The 21124-nt window shown below is 41.3% G+C and overlaps 1 protein-coding gene across 1 annotated transcript in view; it reads left to right on the top strand.

The window, feature by feature from the left end:
* Window positions 1-18359, top strand: part of LOC149436018 (fructose-1,6-bisphosphatase isozyme 2) — a 90035-nt gene extending 71676 nt beyond the window's left edge. Inside the window, exons 6-7 of the mRNA XM_089662127.1 lie at window positions 2935-3054; window positions 18024-18359. Coding sequence (XP_089518253.1) covers window positions 2935-3054; window positions 18024-18218 — 315 coding nt within the window. The 3' untranslated portion in view covers window positions 18219-18359. The remainder of the gene's footprint in view (window positions 1-2934; window positions 3055-18023) is intronic.
* Window positions 18360-21124: the final 2765 nt, after the last annotated feature.

The following is a 21124-nucleotide window of genomic DNA, read 5'->3' as shown; positions in this document are numbered from 1 at the left end:
ACGTGGTGAAGATGACTTGCTGAAGTTTAAAGCAAGCATCAGAATGGGGAAGAAAGTGGATTTAAGTGACTTTGAATGTGGCATTGTTGTTGGTGCCAGACAGGCTGATCTGAGTATTTCAAAAACTGCTGATCTACTGGGATTTTCACACACAACCATCTCTAGGGTTTACAGAGAATGGTCCGAAAAAGGGAAAATATCCAGTGAGCATCAGTTGTGTGGAAAAAAATGCTTTGTTGATGTTAGAGGTCAGAGGATAATGTGCAGGCTGGTTCGAGATGATAGAAAGGTAACAGTCATAATTTGGCATGAACAACATGAAAGCATGGATCCATCCTGTCTTGTATTAATAGTTCAGGCTGGTGGTGTAACGGTGTGGGGGATATTTTCTTGGCAAGGTGTACCTAATAAAGTGGCCCATGAGTGTATATGATTCATTAACATAGATTTGTCTTTTTTTTGCCGTAAAACCAGTGGGTTGAACAAAAAAACTGACTTGATTCCCCCATCCACACACATGATGTGGATGGGGGAATTTTCCTCGCTGAGCTATTGTATTCTGACAGTGGGAGACTCCCCGCCATCAGAATACACGGATTAGTGCTGCTGGTTAGAACCTGCCAGGCTGATTGAGCAAGGAAAATCCAACAGGCTGGTTGTGTAGAAGTCATTGGTAGATTGACTTCTGTAAACCCAACTTTCCCATACTTAACTGGCCCAATTTCGATCTATGTATGGTTGGCTTTGTTGAGGTGAACTGCCAAGTCATTGTTATCTTGATCAGTACCAAAGTTATAGAAGAGTTTGAATCTTGGAACAAGAAAAGAAGTAAGGATGGAAAATGGTAGGAGGGGGTATGAAGGGAAACAGAGGGAGAGGACCTTGAGACTCTTTGTTCTCTGTGCTCCCTTTGGAGAGACTCACCCTCTCTTTTTGTTCTGGTGACCATTGTCCTTCCTACAGGAAGCTAAGGGAAATCCAACATTTTGCAGCTGTCAAAGGAAAAGGAAGTGAGATGAAATCTTTAGATGAGGAGACCTGTTTTAATGACAGCTCTTCATAATAAGATTTGCCCTCTCTTTGGAAAGAATTTTACTAGCTCTTTTGTCTCTTGGACAGGAAATTAAATCTTGACAGAAGAGAGAGCAAAATAAAAAATAAAATCCAACGTGGGTAATATTTTTAACCATTACTCAATCCAAAACTAAAACAGTGTTTTACTTTTTCATATACTTTATTTACCATCTAGAGTCTAAGTGACAGATTTACAGCATATTTAAATGAAAAAACAAAGATTTAAAATAATGCAGCTTACTGATTCTCATATGTGGTGGCTGCGTTCATTTTTTTTTTCAAGCTAACAATTTCAGCAAGTACAGAAATCACCTGTTAATCTTACCAGAAAGTTGTGTCCTTTTCACTTCCAGGAAGCTGCAAATAAAGCACAAACATCTATTTTTTCATGTGTAAACTACTATTATCATCAGCAGCCCTAATGTAATGCAGATGATTGAAGGCAGACATGTTTAAAGTCCAGCCTGTGTGGTAAACATGACTTTTTCTGGGGACACAGTAAAGGATTAAGCATAGCCACCCAAGGACAGGAAATATGTTGATTAAAGGACTATCAGGTGAAAAAGTCTGGAAAAATAAAACAAATGCAGCCAGTTAATCTAAAGACAAGCTGCATTATAGTACATCTTTGTTTTTGATATTGGATACACTTTGTGGTTAATAAATATTTATATACTTTTGTTATTCAAATTCCTGGTTTCACAGAAATATCCATAAGTAATCACTTGTTGACACAACATGTTCAATAATTGCTATAGCCTCCTTAGGCTAGGTTCACACTATTACTTGTTGGGAACATGCGCACAATTGTGCATATTTCTGATACAAGAGAGATAGCAGACATTTGGGGTGCCATTAATTCTCAACAAAACACCTGTATTTTCATGTGCGCAAAACCACATGGTGCCCCAGCACCCTGTGGTTCCAAGCAGTACTATTTAAAAAATGGATCCATTACTTTTTTTCCATGTGTATCTGCAGGTAGGGCAGCCTATTCCAAATAAATGAGCTGCCCTACCTGCAGAACACGGGTTGCACAGATCTGATTAGAGCCTTACTACTGACCAGATTTATTAATGGCCTACGCTGTCAAAGTCTTTCATTCTACTTTTTTTAATATCAATATACATTTGAATTGTTAGGACAAAGTGGACAATGATAATGGCTTTATCATGACTTTTTATGTTTAGTAAAACTGCCTTGTAAATTGGATTTGATTTCCTTGTGTTACATCAGTCTTGTAACCTGGATAAGGGGAAAACCCTAGTGGAAGTTTATGTGTGTTTATTTAGAAAGGGAACCCTAGGCTCTCTGCCAAAAGCGTGCCTGCTTCATATTGCAAAGTGAAAGTATTTGTGTACTGTTTATTTCTATTCATAAAAAAGGAAAATGAAAGCTTGACTAAGCAGAAAGAATACTACTCTTTATCTTGACTGTATTTAGTGGACTTGTTTAAATTAATGCAGCCACACTGAGAAAGGGAAGGAGGTCCAAAATTGACCCTAGAGGTCCTTGTATATCTTATTATTCATTGTAAGGCATAACAAAAATCTCTCATGCCCTACTGAAACCGCTAATTAAGGGTGTCTCATGATGTCTATAAAAACTTTAAAAGGTATCATTCATTCTTTAAATTGATCATTTTGGGATCTAGTTTCCATTGTCAGAAAACCTAATACAGTACATGTTCAAGTCAAAAATAGCATACCAGTAAAATTGAATTTTTTTTATATTTGTGAATAATTACACAGCTAATAAATAAAAAAGGTAACAACTGTGAGGCCCAGTGGCCTCAGATTTAAACTATGGACCCTTGCTATGCACATCAGGTTGGATAATTGTTTCCTCTGTCTTGTCCAGGATGGAAGCTCTCCATATAGCTCCAGATATGTTGGCTCCATGGTTGCAGATGTTCACAGGACTTTAGTGTATGGTGGGATCTTCATGTACCCAGCCAATGAGAAGAGCCCTAAAGGAAAGGTAAGTTTAGCTTTTTCTCACATCAAACTTATCTGTAAATGAAGGTTGGTTTTCTTATTCTGAATATGCATATTTCTTATTGTTTGCATAGTGAACATCATGAATTAAGTTGTTTTTGCACAATTGGATTCCAAGATGAGATGATCTGTATCATAATATCTTTGCAATAATTGTCTTCAAACAGTGGTTTGCTCATTATTTTCAATGCTGTCATTGAATTCTATTTCCCAAATTTTCTATTGACCTGTACTTCTTGATAGTGCTCTGTGGAACCTAATGGGATTGGCTATATATGAGTGTGGTTTAACCCTCTCTCTTTGTTCTGGTGACCATTGTCCTTGGTATAGAAAGTGAGGGGAAATCCAACATTTTAGAGCTGTCATTGGAAAAGGAGGTGAGAGGAAATCTTCTGGTGAGGGGACCTGTTCTTGTGACAGCTGTTTAACACAGGATTTCCCCTTACTTTGGAAATAATGTTACTAGCTGTTTTGTCTCTTGGACAGGAAATTAAATCTGCATGACAGGACAGAGTTAATTTCCAGCTTCCAGGTGCATAGGCCAGGTTTGGTATATACATAGTTACAGTGGGGATCGAAAGTTTGGGCACCCCAGCTAAAAATTTGTATTAATGTGCATAAAGAAGCCAAGGAAAGATGGAAAAATCTCCAAAAGGCATCAAATTACAGATTAGACATTCTTATAATATGTCAACAAAAGTTAGATTTTATTTCCATCATTTACACTTTCAAAATAACAGAAAACAAAAAAATGGCGTCTGCAAAAGTTTGGGCACCCTGCAGAATTTATAGCATGCACTGCCCCCTTTGCAAAGCTGAGACCTGCCAGTGTCATGGATTGTTCTCATCGGGAAGACCAGGTGATGTCAATCTCAAAGGTTTTAAATGCCCAGACTCATCTGACCTTGCCCCAACAATCAGCACCATGGGTTCTTCTAAGCAGTTGTCTAGAAAACTGAAACTGAAAATAGTTGACGCTCACAAAGCTGGAGAAGGCTATAAGAAGATAGCAAAGCGTTTTCAGATGTCAATATCCTCTGTTCGGAATGTAATTAAGAAATGGCAGTCATCAGGAACAGTGGAAGTTAAAGAAAGATCTGGAAGACCAAGAAAAATATCAGACAGAACAGCTCGCAGGATTGTGAGAAAAACAATTCAAAACCCACGTTTGACTGCACGATCCCTCCCGAAAGATCTGGCCGACACTGGAGTTGTGGTACACTATTCCACTATAAAGAGATACTTGTACAAATATGGTCTTCATGGAAGAGTCATCAGAAGAAAACCTGTTCTACGTCCTCACCACAAAAATCATCGTTTGAACTTTGCAAATGAACATATAGACAAGCCTGATGCATTTTGGAAACAAGTTCTGTGGACCGATGAGGTTAAAATTGAACTTTTTGGCCGGAATGAGCAAAGGTATGTTTGGAGAAGAAGGGGCACAGAATTAATGAAAAGAACCTCTGTCCAACTGTTAAGCATGGGGTTGGATCAATCATGCTTTGGGGTTGTGTTGCAGCCAGTGGCACAGGGAACATCTCACGAGTAGAAGGAAAAATGGATTCAATAAAATTTCAGCAAATTTTGGATGGTAACTTGATGCCATCTGTGAAAAAGCTGAAGTTAAAGAGAGGATGGCTTCTACAAATGGATAATGATCCTAAACACACCTCGAAATCCACGGGGGATTACATCAAGAGGCATAAACTGAAGGTTTTGCCATGGCCTTCACAATCTCCTGACCTCAACATAATTGAAAATCTATGGATAGACCTTAAAAGAGCAGTGCGTGACAGACAGCCCAGAAATCTCAAAGAACTGGAAGACTTTTGTAAGGAAGAATGGGCAAAGATACCTCAAACAAGAATTGAAAGACTCTTGGCTGGCTACAAAAAGCATTTACAAGCTGTGATACTTGCCAAAGGGGGCAGTACAAGATATTAACTCTAAAGGGTGCCCAAACTTTTGCAGACGCCATTTTTTTGTTTTCTGTTATTTTGAAAGTGTAAATGATGGAAATAAAATCTAACTTTTGTTGACATAATATAAGAATGTCTAATCTGTAATTTGATGCCTTTTGGAGATTTTTCCATCTTTCCTTGGCTTCTTTATGCACATTAATACAAATTTTTAGCTGGGGTGCCCAAACTTTCGATCCCCACTGTACATTGGTCCAAGCTGGATCAATATAGCTATGTAAAAATATACTTTGCCTGGAACTCTCCTTTGGAGCATAGGAGGCTATGTATATATTATACCTGGCCAATGCCCTAGGTAGCTGGAAATCACTGAATCACCACTATTTCAGTGATCTCCGCTTACTTTTTGGTTCTGTGCTGAGTGGATGCCTGATGCATTGTGAATTCAGGAAGACGACCACTCAAAATGGGCGCCATCCAGAGAATGCTTTGCAATTTCTGAATGAATGCAAAGCATTCTTTAATTCAACAAGGTGGAGAGTGTGAATTCACTGTCTCACCTCTTCACCTCGTCCTATGAAAAAGAATGGTGCCTATGGTGAGAGGCTGACCTTATGTATTCTGAATGCTTAAGGCCAGACGCTCAGCACCGGAACCAGAAGCAAGAGGAAATTGTTGACTTAGCGATGTGTACTTCAGTGATTTCCAGCTTAAAGGGAGATTGGCCATGTATGATAAATCCATAGTTACTATTGGTCCAAGCTGGACCAATGTAATTATGTACTGTATATAATGTCCATACCTGGAATTCATCTTTAATTATCATTCAGATATGCTCTTGGGTCTGGCTTAAGGTTCTCTATAAATGTAGATGTAGATGTTTTTACATTCTATTTATATATAAAATGCCAAAGGGGGAGGGGAGCTTAAGGTAATTAACCACATGTATTTTGCTTGTGCTAAGGTATATAAATTAGTAAACATAATTATATAAGTATATGCAACATATTTTGATGTTATCCTGAGTTTCATATTACAAAAGCAGAATAACACCAAGGTGCAATGTTGGGGAGCCAAAATACTGCTCATAACTGCCATTTTACAAAAGCCATAATAATGTAGCCTAATGGACTCCTGCTCCTAACTTGACTGTAGTCATGTCTGCTTTTTTCTAGTCAGTGAGCACAGGCTTTCCCATTATAACACCAGGCTTGAGACAGGGTGTGCTAAGTCTTGGCTACTTCTCATTTTTACCAATGGGAGTTTGGATTGTCTAGTGGGTTGACCACTTCTGTTACAACACTTAGGTTTTATAATTTTGCAACCTCTGCTTTGAGGTCCCCTTCACACACATACATTAACATCCATTATTTTATATGTTAAAACACATTTTGTTAAAGCAGTCCATTCACTTTGAGTGGACCAGTGGACAACTCTAACTCCAGTATTTTTGGCCAATGCACATTGCACTCACATTTGTGAGAACCTTGTGGTGTGCTGAAGGGCAGCTGTATTTCTATGCGTGTTGGGGTACCATTCAAGAGAAGAATGGAGAAAAACAGATTGATCAGAATAAATGCAAAGAACATTTACTGCTTGTTGTGGTGTATGTGCACACAATAGTTTAGAGGGGCTTTACATTTTTATGGAATATCACACTAATGTAAGCTTCTGTATGTTCTAACTATCCTAAGTTGAACTTTCAAATCCCAGCGAGCACCCACATGTCTATTACTTCTTTGTAAGAATGTCCTCCATAACATAGTAGAACTATACTTCTAATGTAATATTTCATACAATTGTGAGGTTTTAGTATGGCAAAGCTGTGTGATTAACTGTGTTTGTTGTCTTATCTTGTGAACTTATCACTACTGAAGCAGGAAGCTGGCAGCTATCACTGCTGACTTTACACATTCCTGAAAGAAGGTGACAAGCCGGACAGGAACACCCATCCTTCATTAAGTGATGTGTATGCAGTGTATGCACCATATAAAACAGATTGGATATAACTGTATGCTTTCTATGATATTGACTAAATGTGTGCAGAATTCAGTCACCTCACAGCTATAAATATTTCTCAGTATATAGTATGTGTCAATGTCATTGCAGATGTACGCCTAATGTGTGTCTGCTTCTTTTAATGGTCAGCATACAAACACATAAATTTAATGGGACATTCTACCTGAACCTGATATTCCACTTTCCTGCAGGAGTGTGAAACCAACTGGATTTCTTATTTATCATTTGAACAGTGTTGTTGGTGCTTATAGGGAGAGGGTGTGAATCCATGTTACTTTAGCTTAGAATGAAGAGCCCCATTCCAGTAATGCCTGTAGAACATAATTTATTACAAAAATATACAGTAAGCGGTGGGTCATCCTTAGGAAAGGAGCTGGTGTAGCCTCAAAATGTTGGCTAACGAACCTACACTCACAGGCCACTTTATTAGGTACACCTGTTCAATTGCTTAGTAATACAAATTGCTAATCAGCCAATCACATGGCAGCAACTATATGAGCCTACCATCTAGATGTGGTGAAGAAGACTTGCTGAAGTTCAAATTGTGCATCAGAATGGGGAAGAAAGGGGTTTTAAGTGACTTTGAATGTGGCATTGTTGTTGGTTCCAGAAAGGCTGATCTGAGTATTTAAAAAACTGCTGATCTACTGGGATTTTCACGCACAACCATCTCTAGGGTTTATAGAGAATGGTCCAAAAAAGTGAAAATATCCAGTGAGTGGCAGTTGTGAGGACGTAAATGCTTTGTTAATGTCAGAGGTCAGAGGATAATGGGCAGACTGGTTTGAGATGATAGAAAGGCAACAGTAGGGTCAGAATTTGGCATGAACAACATGAAAGCATGGATCCATCCTGTCTCGTATTAGCGGTTCAGGCTGGTGGTGTAATGGTGTGGGGGATATTTTCTTGGCACTAGCAAGGTGTACCTAATAAAGTGGCCTGTGAGTGTATATGATTCATTAACATATATTTTTTCCCGTAAAACCAGTGGGTTGAACAAAAAAACTGACTTGATTGCCCAATCCACACACTTGATGTGGATGGGGGAATTCTCCCTGCTGAGCTATTGTATTCTGACAGTGAGAGAATTCATCAGAATACATGGATTAGTGCTACTGGCTATAACCTGCCAGGCTGATTGAGCAAAGAAAATCCAACAGGCTGGTTGTATAGAAGTCATTGGTAGATTGACTTCTGTAAACCCAACTAGCCCATACTTAACTGGCTTAACTGGCCCAATTCGATCTATGTATGGTCATGTTTTTCTGTTTCCATACATTTTTATTGACGTTTTAATTACACAAATGATAGCTGAATACAAAGACAACCAGAGAGCTGGCATTGGCCAAGAGAGCAATCACAAGCCAGGAGCCTTACTACCCAAAGATTACCCATATACACACTTTGGCCACTTTATTAGGTACACCTGTTCAATTGGCTGGTAGCACAAATTGCCAATCATATGGCAGCAACTCAATGAATTTAGCACCTAGACGTTTACAAAACTGCTGATCTATTGGGATTTTCATAAACAACTATCTCTAGAGTTTACACTGATCCAATATAAAAACGCCTCAAAAACGCATAGACGTTTTTACTGCATTATTACCGCGTTTTTGCAGTGTTTTTACCATGCTTTTTATAAAGGACACGACACTTAAAACTGCACCAAAACCATTTCTCAGAGGCATTTTTCAGGCGTTTTTAAGGCATTTTCCATTTCAATGAGAAAAGGCATTTTTGGGGTGTTCTTTTTAACTTCCCAAACATGCCCCAAAGATGCTGCAAGCAGGAGTTTTTACACCGCACCGCAAGCGCAACACCTCACTTTGAAAACATACATAGATGTAAATTCACATACACAGGGAAGCAGTTTTCTTGACTTTTTCAGGCGCTTTTTTTAACGCAAAAATGCTTGAAAGTAGCCTAAATGGTGTTGTACAGCAACACATGCCAGTCACTATAAGGAAAGCCAAACTCCAGAGAAAACTTTATTTATTGCTGTGTCCCTGTAGTGGGGATTTCTCTTCACTTCCTGCTCTGTCTGACACCTGTCAAAGAGAAAGGAAATCAAATTTCTTTTACTTCTGATCCTGTGCCATCAAAGTGAGAATCAAATCTGCCAAACCCTAACACAGACAACAGTGAAAGGTTAAAAAAGGTTGTACCTTTCCTCACTCCATCCATACCTAAAACAAGTTGTAGCTAGAAAAGGGTTTCAAGTCTTGTGATCGCAAGTTTGCTGATTTTTTAAAACCACAAATGTGATCACAGCACCATGTGTTTTACAGCCACACGGTGTGAATTTCTCAATATCCAGTGTCTGAAGTTTGGACATAGCCATTAGTCAGGGGGTCTGGGTGTTATTGTTCAATAGTTGTAAAAATATCTTCCCTAAAACAGCTGACAACAACTGATAAGTAGAGGGAAGTATAGGGAGAGAAGCTGTTCAGCTGCCCAAGGAGAGGACAGTCACTTCTGCAGGCACACTGCTGTATACGCATGTACGGTTTGCTATGGCAGATCTCTATGAAAATAGGGAACATGTCCCGATCAGGCAGCTTTTATCTCATGTCTAGGGGGAAGACACAGGCAGAGCCCCGCATACAAAAGATTTCTTCTCTATGGGTAATGTTAAGTGTATGCAAAGTGCCAAGTATAATTTTTTTAAAGGTTATGTAATTACATAAAAAATGAAGGGCCCATTCACATATTTGTGATGCATTTAACACGCATGTGTTAATGCGCATTATGTTGTGTTAATGTGCAATGAATTAAGGCAGCCTATTCATTTGAATTGGCTGCATAAAACACACTAAAAAAGTGCACTATTTTTAACAACACAGTGCAACACAACATATGTGCATTGAGGTACCATTCAGAATGAACGGCACTGCAGCACACCAATGTGCAATACTGTTCGCGTGTCGCCGCATGCGTTATCTCAGTGCAATAATGGAAGCCCTCATGCACACTTGATGTTTCCTCACACTGCTAGCGTTAGCTGCATTACAGTGGCGTTAAAAACTCTACTTTTTCATCATTTTTGTATAGAGTTAATCCGCGTTTTACCGCGTTTTTGACATTTCAGCGTTTTTACAGCTGAAAAACTCTCTAGAAACCCACTAGTTCTGGGTTTTTTTCCAGCCAAAAACATTGATTACAGACTATATGTACATGGACACATAGGATAACATGCTGGGGGGTTTACTGGCTGTAGAAAAAAATGTCAAAAGCCAAAAACAGCAGCTGTAAAAATGTCAAGTGTGAATGAGGGCTAAAAGGTCATTAAATGTATTATTAAATACAACTATTATAAAAACCTGAATTTTCCTTGGTGTCAGCATTTTGTAACCTCTTAGGAAACTTGGCCTGCTAGTGCTTAGCAATTTGCCCACTGTTCCAGACCTCAGTTCAGATCTGGAGCAGACAAGGCTGCACATTTAAGCAGGGTATACACATTGATTTTTATTTTTTGTTCAACCATACGGTTATTATTATATTATTATTATTATACAGGATTTATATAGCGCTCACAGTTTGCACAAAATAAAAAAAACTTCACAGTTCCCTGCATTAGCGGAAGCAATGTGGATACAGGGATCTCTCCTGCTGTGTCTTTGTATTCTGATTGTGGAACACTCCTCCCCCTTCCCCCGCAGAATACACCGATCAGGGCTGCAGCCATTGGCTGCAAGCACTGATTGAATGCAGGTTTTCCAGCATGACCATTCAACAGAAGCCAGTTATTACAACAGCTTCTGTTGAACAGACAGTGATACGCACAAAATTACATTTAGCCAGTTCCTCTTAAACCAGATGATTTTTGGTCCATGTATTTGTGGCCCTGCTTAAGTGCTAATGGTTCTGGAAGGATTAAGCGCTGAAAGTGCTGGGGCTGACAATGACTGCTTCTGTCTAGTACTTGGCCATATATGCAGGGCTGGTGCTACCACTAGGAATACTAGGCAGCTGCCTAGGGTGCCTGAAAAAAATAAAATAGATAAATATTTGTGCTGGGAAGGGTAATGGGGATGATGAAGGGGTGGGGATCTGTGCTAGGAGAAGGAATGGGAGGATATGTGCTAGGAGTAGGAAGGAGGTTGGGGGGGGTTGCGCTAAAAGGAGGGGGGATTTTGGGTAAGGTGGGATGGGAGTATTTGATGCTGGGGAGGGTAATTTGAAGGTGTTTCAGCTAGAGGAGGGATTTGAGGGAATTTGTCCTATGTGGGGGGATTGAATGAAAAGGATTGGTGATGGGAGGGGGGATTAAGGGGATTTGTGCTAGGAGGGGAGATTGGGGGAATTTGTGCTAGGAGAGGGGATGGGGGGAATTTGTGCTAGGAGGGGGGATTGGGGGAATTTGTGCTAGGAGAGGGGATTGGGGGAATTTGTGCTAGGAGGGGGGATAGGGGGAATTTGTGCTAGGAGAGGGGATTGGGGGAATTTGAGCTAGGAGAGGGGATAGGGGGAATTTGTGCTAGGAGGGGGGACTGGGGGAATTTGTGGTAGGAAAGGGGATAGGAGGAATTTGTGCTAGGAGAGGGGATTGGGGGGATTTGTGCCAGGAGTGGGGATTGGAGGAATTTGTGCTAGGAGAGGGGACAGGGGGGATTTGTGTTAGGATGGGGGATTTGGGGAACTTGAGCTAGGAGGGGGGATTGGGGGAATTTGTGCTAGGAGAGAGGACAGGGAGGATTTGTGCTAGGAGGAGGGATTGGGGGGAATTTGAGCTAGGAGAGGGGACAGGGGGAATTTGTGCTAGGAGAGGGGATAGGGGGAATTTGTGCTAGGAGGGGGGATTGGGGGGATTTGAGTTAGGGGAGGGGAATTTGTATTAGGAGAGGGAAATTTCTCTCATTTAGCCTGCGGGCTGAACAATTAGATGTCTAAGGCCTCATTTAGACATGCGTTTGGGTGGGTAAAAATAAATGCATGGTTAACCCACATTTTTACTGCCCTCCAACCTTTCCCCTTAAGCTGCAATAGGCAGCGGATGAGGGTGTTTACTTGCCACAGACGCAATGCTTTGCAAAAACGGGGTCAAAACAGACAGAGAGGAGGAATTACATTGCTTCCTATCCACCTGTCAATCGCTTCTGAATCTAGATCCAAACGCCAATCATGCTTCAGAGGCAACGTAGATTTAGAGGCATGTCTAAATCTACCAAGGTGTATGGCTAACTTAAAATGGTTTCCAGAAGGCTGTTGAAACTTGCAGAAAGTAGAATAAATGCCGTCTATACACGTTCCTGTTCACACTAAAGCTTACCAGCTGGAGCCTGTGTGCACTAAGCACTACTCTTCAGTTCCCTCATGACCACAAACAAAGTTTGAACATTTCTCACTGGAATACTTATATAAGCATCCTATTTCCATAACTTTACTGCCATTACTTGTTTCTTGTTATATCCAATTTCTAAGAAAATTGGAGTTGCACTTTTATTCAGTTTCTGCCTTTGGGAAACATGCAATGTTTTGTAATCTGAAGGTGTTACATCCATTTAAAAATAACTTTACTCAAAACCTTGCAATAAAATATTTAATCATGTTGGTGATACAGTTTCTATGGAGATTACAGAATGCACATGGACACCAGACTCGCCAGCCAATAATTCAAATAGCCAAATAAGTAGATCAGCAAGTGCTATCTTTAACAGTGCATGACACCCCGAGCTGCTTGCTGACTCCTAAGCTGACCTCTGTACTGACTTCTACAGAGATCTTCTCAAGGATCACACTGTTTTGTTCCCAGCTGGTCACATTTCATGGAAAAAGTTTGTTTTCTGCTGCAGTTTGTAAAAGTCCATTCCTTGGCTGCCAACCTTATCAATAAATGTTCCTGTTTACTTTACTAGGCTCTGTTTGTTTACCTGAGAATGGATTAGCAGCTAACTACTACTCTTAAAAAAACAAGGTCCCTATTCCTATCCCAGAGATCCATGAAACAGAAACAAGCCACTCCTATTTTTCCAACTCAAAAAGCTGAACTTGGGCTGCTCTGTTCAATAAAACATGTTACTTTCAGGCCCCACAGTACTGTAAGCATCGAACATCTGGGGCTGAGACTTGTAGTTTTCGGCTTAGTACACTGATTAGAGAAAGGATGGTCATTTTAAACCTTCCCATTCATAAAAAGCCTTGCATTCTTTTTAACTGAAAGAAAAACTTTCTGTGATTGGAGGAAGGGAGAGCATTATTATTATTATTATTATTATACAGGATTTATATAGCGCCAACAGTTTGCTAAGCACTTTACAATATAACGGGAGACAATACAGCGACAATACAGTTCAATACAAGAGGGTTAAGAACTCATCGTTTACAATCTAAGAGCATGACATCCAACTCCCCTCCAATCACATAAGCCTTATATTCGGGGGAAAGAATACAAGGATTTTTATGATTGGATGAGGTGTGAAATTACCAGCTTTCTATAATCAATGTACTAAGCCTGAAACTATTAAGTCACAGCACATTGCTTATAGTACAGTAGGGCCTGAATACACTGGGGGAGGTGTAAAATGATGAGCTTTCTATTATCAGTGCACTACTGCTGGAACTACAAGTCTCAGCACCGGACAATCAGTGCTTGCAGTACTGTGGGATCTGAATGAAGATAACATATTTAATTATTTTTTTTTAATCCAAGCAACTTTTATTGTCAAGATAATAGAGAAAATGGAACAGTACTTACAGAATCCACATTCACATTACTGCAACAGCAGGATTACACATACCGTATTTTTCGCCGTATAAGACGCACCTGACCATAAGACGCACCTAGGTTTTAGAGGCAGAAAACAGGAAAAAAAAAATTCTGAACTAATGGACTGCAGACACAGTACAGGAGATGACCAGAGACTGCAGACAGCACAGGGATGACCAGAGACTGCGGACAGTACAGGGATGACCAGAGACTGCGGACAGCACAGGGATGACCAGAGACTGCAGACAGCACAGGGATGACCAGAGACTGCGGACAGCACAGGGATGACCAGAGACTGCGGACAGCACAGGGATGACCAGAGACTGCGGACAGCACAGGGATGACCAGAGACTGCGGACAGCACAGGGATGACCAGAGACTGCGGACAGCACAGGGATGACCAGAGACTGCGGACAGTACAGGGATGACCGGAGATTGCGGACAGTACAGGGGTGACCGGAGACTGCGGACAGCACAGGGATGACCAGAGACTGCGGACAGTACAGATGACTGCTGACCTTTGGGGAGGTGGGGAGCGGGTACCTGAATTTGACAGGTACCCGCTCTTACTTCCGCAGAGTTTTTGTTTGATCTTACCTGTTCCTCGATCCAGCCGCACGCTGTCTTCCCGGCTTCTGTAATGGCACTCGGCATGACAGCCGGGTGCCCAGTGCGCATGAGCGAGAAGCACTTGCGCTTTGTGATGGTCCGGCGGCTTCTGGGATCTGTCATGTGTCCCAGGTACCGCCTTACCATTCACAAAAAGCACCGCTTCTTGCGCATGCGCACTTGGCACCCGGCTGTCATGCCCAGTGCCCACACTACAGAAGCCGGGAAGACAGCACGCTGCTGGATAGAGGAACAGGTAAGGTCCCGCTGCAGAGCTGAGCGGCCGGCCCGGTATTCTGACACGGCCGCGGTGGAAATACCGGACCGGCCGCTCCATATTCGCTCCATAAGACGCACTGACATTTCCCCCCCAGTTTTAGGGAAGAAAAAGTGCGTCTTATACGGCGAAAAATACGGTAAATAGAACAACGTGGATACACAGATCCCGTAATAAACAGAATAACAGAAATGGTAATCAAACAAACAGAGACCACAAGGATCCAAAACTTTCATGACAATATCTTGCTTTTAGCCTATTTAATTTAATTAAGCAGTAGCTTATCATGGGACAGATATCAACGGAGGTAATTTTTTTTTACACAGAAAATGGTCCAAAATTGTTTTTTTTACCGGAGTCACACTTTAGGGAACTAGGCAATCATTTTGGGGTTGATTTACTAAAAATGGAGAGTGTAAACTCTAGTGCAGCTGTGCATGGGAGCCAATCAGCTGCTTGTTCAGTTAAGCTTTGACAATAAAACCTGGAAGCTGATTGGTTTCTATGCAGAGCTGCACCAAATTTTGCACTGTCCAATTTTAGTAAATCAACCCCATGGCATTTAATTGTAATACAAATTATATATTGGCCATGGTAAATCATCATCATTATTTTCATGATTGGTTAATAATGTGCCAATATCTTCTTCCGTAATGTACAAATAAAAAGAATATTGAATAAGACTATAAAAATAAATGACATTTTGACAGGTTGAATATTGTCATTAATACAAACCTTTGGAGACATCCAATACATCTGCCCCCTATAGATAAGTATCTTGTTTCTAGCATTACTAAAGAAACTCTTATTTACTGGTGTGCTTTATGTGCAAGGTACCTGCTTGAACATCCCTTGGCAATTAGTGAATATGACAATAATCCCAACCAAAACATCAGTTGAAGACATTTTCCATGCTGGAAAATATTCCCAATGCTCACTTCTTTCCTTTTCTATTGAAACACAAAATGCTTATTTCACTGTGTATTCAATAATATTGGAGAGAAAAAAACTTCAATTTGGCTGGTGTACTTTGAAAGTAATAAGATTTACCAGGTCAGGTTAGATGCTAATCAGCAACCAAAAGTTCATAAATAGAGAAGAGAAAGCCTAGCAGTTAAATAATAAACTGGCAGCATTAAAGGGGCAAATGATTGGCATTATCACTGGTCCTTTTATAAGTAGATCATGTAAAGGAATCTATCATGATATAAATCCTGCATTATAATAATAATAATAATGATTTAAAGTGGAGTTCCACCCAAAAGGGGAAGTTCAGCTGTAAAGATTGGTCCCCTGCTCCCCATTAAGGATTGGCAACTTTGGAGAGCGGGGGGGAACCGGTTCCCAAATTTGACAGGTACCCGCTCCCACTGCCGCTGCGATTGCCTAGGCGATCGCAAACAGATCCCAGAAGACGACGGGGCCATTCATGAAGCGCAGCGCTACTCGCACATACACAGTGGGCACCTGGCTGTGAAGCTGCAGGCTATCACAGCCGGGTGCCCACACTGACGATGCTGGCACCTGGAATACAGGATGGCCAGTGAAACGGGCTGCGGGGGACACACCGAGGGACTGGTAAGTTGCAGTTTTTGTAGCTGCTGACTTTTATTTTTTTACAGAGTGAGTGGAACTCCGCTTTAACAATGTAGATTGCTGTTGCTGGATTCTCCTTTTGAAAGCACTAGTTTTAGGCTGTCATTCTGATGCTTTGGCTTTGGTACCCTTATGCCCCTATCACATGAACGTTTTTCAGACGGACCCGACCGGAACCTCTATTCTCCTCTATGGAGCGGCAGGTGTAAACGAACATGTGCCCATTTACACCCGCCTACATCCAATCTGATCCACCAAATCAGTGGATTGGATTTAATCGCAGTTGGGTGTAAATGGACAGGCAATCCGTTTACATACAACCTCCCATGGAGGAGAGTGGGCTGTGTCCATGCCTGTTCTGCAGAGGGGACACAGACCTGTCATCAGCCTGCACAGCAGGAATCTGCAGACAAATTCCCTGCTGAGCAAGCAGAGCAAAAGCAGAGTCCACTCCGTGTGAAAGGGACGCTGACCCAGAACAAGTGATAAATATAAGGAATTTTGACATGCTTTTGCAGTATGCTTGTTCCTAGATAGCAATTTAAAAATACTTGAAGTGCTTGTAAAGGCAGAAGGTTTTTTTTTTTTTTTTACCCTAATGCATTCTATGCAGCTCGTACCTGCCATTGGTTCCCACTGCTGTCAAATACAGGCCAAGCTGTACTGTTTGAGTCAATACACACTGAGTCTCCATGCACACTGGGTGTTTTGATAAAGCTGGTAACGTTAGCAGTGTAAAGTCACGTTAAAAATGTGTGTTTTTCAGCTTTCTTTAGTGTTTTTGTATTAGCGTTTAGCAGCGTTTTCCCGCTTTTAGTGGCGTTTTCCCGCGTTTTTCTGTGTTTGCAGTTTTTAGCATTTTTTTTACCAAAAAATTTTTTTGGGGGGGGGGTCAAAAAAAAGTCCAAAAATGCCGGTTTGCGGCATTTTCCAGGTTTTACTCCGTTTTTTTAAGCGTTAGAGCGTTTTTACAGTTAAAAAACTCCTCTAGAGACCCACTAGTCCTGGGTTTTTTTTCCAGCCAAAAAACATCCCTCCCAAAAAACATTGATTACAGTCTATGTGTGCATGGACACATAGGATAACATGCTGTAGGGTTTACTAGCTGTAGAAAAAAACCGTCAAAAGCCAAAAACAGCAGCTGTAAAAACGTCCAGTGTGCATGAGGACTGACATGAGTCAGCTTGGGAGCAAGCACGCATGAGTGCCTCCATAGCAAGGAGCTACCTATGAGGACAGTCAGCAGGGGGAGGAACCAGGAGTGTCGGTGGGGGAACGGAGAAGAGGAGGATCGGGGCTGCTCAGTGCAATACCATTGCACAGGGCAAGTAAGTTTAACATGTTTGTTATTTTTAAAGAATAAAACATGATCCTTTACAGTCACTTTAACATGGACTTTCACTCAACTATTGTACTTGTTAAAAATGTTTTGCTTCCCTGCTCCTTTCACATAATTGAGGGTCCATTTTTAAAAATGTTTTTTGAGGACCCTAACCTAGGTGTGACTTAGCCCCCCAGCTTCCTTCAGCCTCCTGGGATACTCACGTCATGCATCCCAGGAGGCTTCATGGAAAGCTACAGAATCTGTACATGTCTTGCAGCATGTCATAGAGAGCTGTCTGGTTTTTGCAGAACCTTGTACACATAAAATTCAAGTTACAAATAGTAGCATGATTTTGAAAACAGTATTACACACTAACATTTTTACATTAACAAATTCAGATGTACATACTGTATGTCTAAAAACTGTAAGATAATATGGTTTCTTTGTAGGAGGTGAACAAAGATTTTGACAATTTTTTGTATTGTTTCCTTTGCAGCTCCGCCTTTTGTACGAGTGTAATCCAATGGCCTTTATCATTGAGCAGGCAGGCGGAATGGCGACGACTGGAACCCAGCCAGTGCTGGATGTACAGCCGGAGACGATTCACCAGAGGGTACCGCTATTTCTTGGCTCTCCAGATGATGTACAAGAGTACTTGGCCTGTGTGAAGAAACACCAGAAGAGCAGCTAATTGCTGAGTGTAGAACTGCAGTGTTTGTCCTTCCTGTACACTTCATGTCGTGAATATGTGTTCTGGACCGCTTTCCTGGCATATTGCATTTTCTCGGTATCCTGTCTTGTTTTATTATTGATAAACACCGCAGAACAAATACTCACTGGTGTCCGTTGCATTGCTTTTCAGTTACTGGCAATAATGAAAAATACATAGGCGGCTATTGCTGACCTGCTGAAAGTCCTAATTGCTTGGCTGTTTTGCTAATTGCTGTTAATTGCTTTAGCTCTTCTTAAAAGATCACAGAAGATGCCAGTAAGCAGGAACTTTCTGAAAACAGTATAATTTTTAAGAGGACTTTTGCAAATTAGGCAGATCATCTGTTTTAAAAGCTAAAATTGGCCAAAGACAAAGCGTTTTATTTTCCTGCAACCATGGGTGATGGGGGAATCCCTCCCACTGAGCCACTGTGTTGTTCAACAGGGCCAATGCGTCCACTAGACAAACTAGGCAGCCGCCTAGGGTCCACTGCCACCTAGGGGCACCTGGGTGCAGCACAGGCCAGCACTCTCTCTGTGTGGGACTCCGCCATGTCATGAATGATCCTTCAGCTGAGAGGAGGGGCGACAGAGAGGAGGAAGAAAGGACAGAGAAAGATACTGGGTGTCTGGGGCCAGTGTAGCAGTTGATCTGCCACTCCTTCCAGTGTTCCTCTTAGACTCAGTCCCTTACTGTAAACCTGGTGGCCTGGCGGCTGCTGATCATTGTGGAGTTCCAGTCCTTCTCTTCCCATTCATCAGCAGAGGCAGAGCTGTGCCTGCGAAGGAAGCTAATGTCTGACTCTGATGTCTCCTGTCTGTGTGAGTGTGACCCAGCCGACCGGCCATCCATCAAAAATGTGCAATGTGTCAGTGAGTGATGACATCATCATGGTCCCACAGCCTGCTCTTCTAGTGCCTGCTGATCTGTGTCAGTGTTGGTGGTGGTGTGTTGTGTTGGATCTGTCACTGCTCAGCTCAGGTGTTCTCTGTGTGTGTGGGCTGGTCTGCATGATGTCACATCTGTTTTATCTCCCCCCATTGCCTGGGAAATTCCAGCCTGGGATCTATCAGAGTGTTGATCCATCATCCTCCACTCACTGCAACTGTCACCCTGCCACTGACAGCCACAGATACAGTCAATCCGTGACACTGATTTTGTCTTTAATATTGATGCCGGTGGCATCTTATGGCACTTATTTTTGCAAATTAAAGAAATTTAGCAGTTTGATGTTTTGTTGATTTAATATTTTGTACTGTTTTTAAACATTTTTATTTATTTATTTTTTGGGGGTGCAAGTAGTTAGGGCCAAAATAGTGTAGCAACGGCCCTATAATAGCCACTAGCAATAATCATATGTAAAATCCAACAGGCTGGTTGTATCTAAGTAGATAGATCAATAACCTTGGGTACATTCAGCCTGCCCATAAACGGTTCAAATCTAGACCGGTCCCTGCTTATCTGACTGAGATTTGAACTGTCTATGGCTGGCTTTAGTCCACCTTTTTGAAAAAAAAAAAAAATGTGCATTTGTTACTTTTTTTTGCAAACCAGCCTGCAAAGATCAGTGGTTGGCATGTGCAATGTTAGGGTCCTGCAAGAGCTTTTCCTAGCTCCCTGCCCATACCAAGGTACAGTCTTTCAGACAGAGAGCTGGAGAAGGTGTAAATGGATTACAAGTGAGGTGACCACCACCTTAATACTACCTGGTATCATACAGATTATGATAAGAAAGTACTAAAGCAATAAAAAAGTCCTCCCTGTAATTATTGGGTGAAGCCTTCTTAAAGTGGTAGTAAACATTTGGTTAAAAAACAAATTCCCTCCTGTAAGGCAATATCATAATGTGTTAGTATCCACCCCATACTAGCACATTATGAAATCCTTATCTTAAAATGAAGCCTTGCAGCAGTGCACTGTCACCTCTGCAGAGGCTTCCATCTTTACTCAATCTTCTTCCAGGTTCGCGGTCTGTGGCCGCTTGAATGGCCGAGCCGCGATGAGGATTTTTCTGGAGGGCTGTAATGGTTGAAAGGCTGTTTTAATGACAGTGTCTCTTTAAATTTAATATAATAACCAATCAGCTCCAGGTTTTATTGTCAAAGCTCAATTGAACAAGCAGAAGTTAGAAGCTGATTGGCTACCATGCACTGCTGCACCAGATTTTGAACTCTCCAGATTTAGTGACTTAACCCCTATGGGGTCTATTTACTAAAACTAGAGAGGGCAACATCTGATGCAGTTCTGTAGAGAAACCAATCATCTTCCAGGTTTTATTATCAAAGCTTAATTGAACAAGCAGAACTTAGAAGCTGATTGGCTACCATGCATAGCTGCACCAGATTTTGCACTCTCCAGATTTGGTGACTCAACCCCTATGGGGTTTATTTACTAAAACTGGAGAGTGAAATATCTGGTGCAGTTCTGTAGAGAAACCAATCATCTTCATGTTTTATTGTCAAATCTTAATTAGATTGTAAGCTCGAAAGAGCAGGGCCCTCGATAATTAATAATATAATAATAATCACTGAGCAAAGTCGCAAAATCGTTTTCAGTGTCTGATGACGAATTTCCCCACGAATCATTATCACTCAATTCTGCAAGTGGTTCTAATTTACTATCGCTGTTCTCTAGCTGGTCTAAAAATGCTTTTGACCTAAACGGACGCTTTTTGGACGCCATGGACGTTTCTCAGTTTCCAGGCAGAAAGAACAGTAAAAATGCAGGCAGGGCACAGGACAAAGCACTAGGGACAAAATGTATGTGAAATGGTTTGATACAGTAATGGAATACTATGTGATTTTAGTGTATTGAGTGAATGTCACTTTTTCACATTTTTAAATTTCTCGCCGCTCCGTCCCCGTACGTCCCGACGTCGCAGGGAA

Source organism: Staurois parvus, unplaced genomic scaffold (assembly GCF_062004578.1).
Source record: "Staurois parvus isolate SC_StPar_1 unplaced genomic scaffold, SC_StPar_1.0 ptg001432l, whole genome shotgun sequence".
NCBI classification, from domain to species: domain Eukaryota; kingdom Metazoa; phylum Chordata; class Amphibia; order Anura; family Ranidae; genus Staurois; species Staurois parvus.
This window is presented reverse-complemented; position numbering and strand designations above follow the sequence as displayed.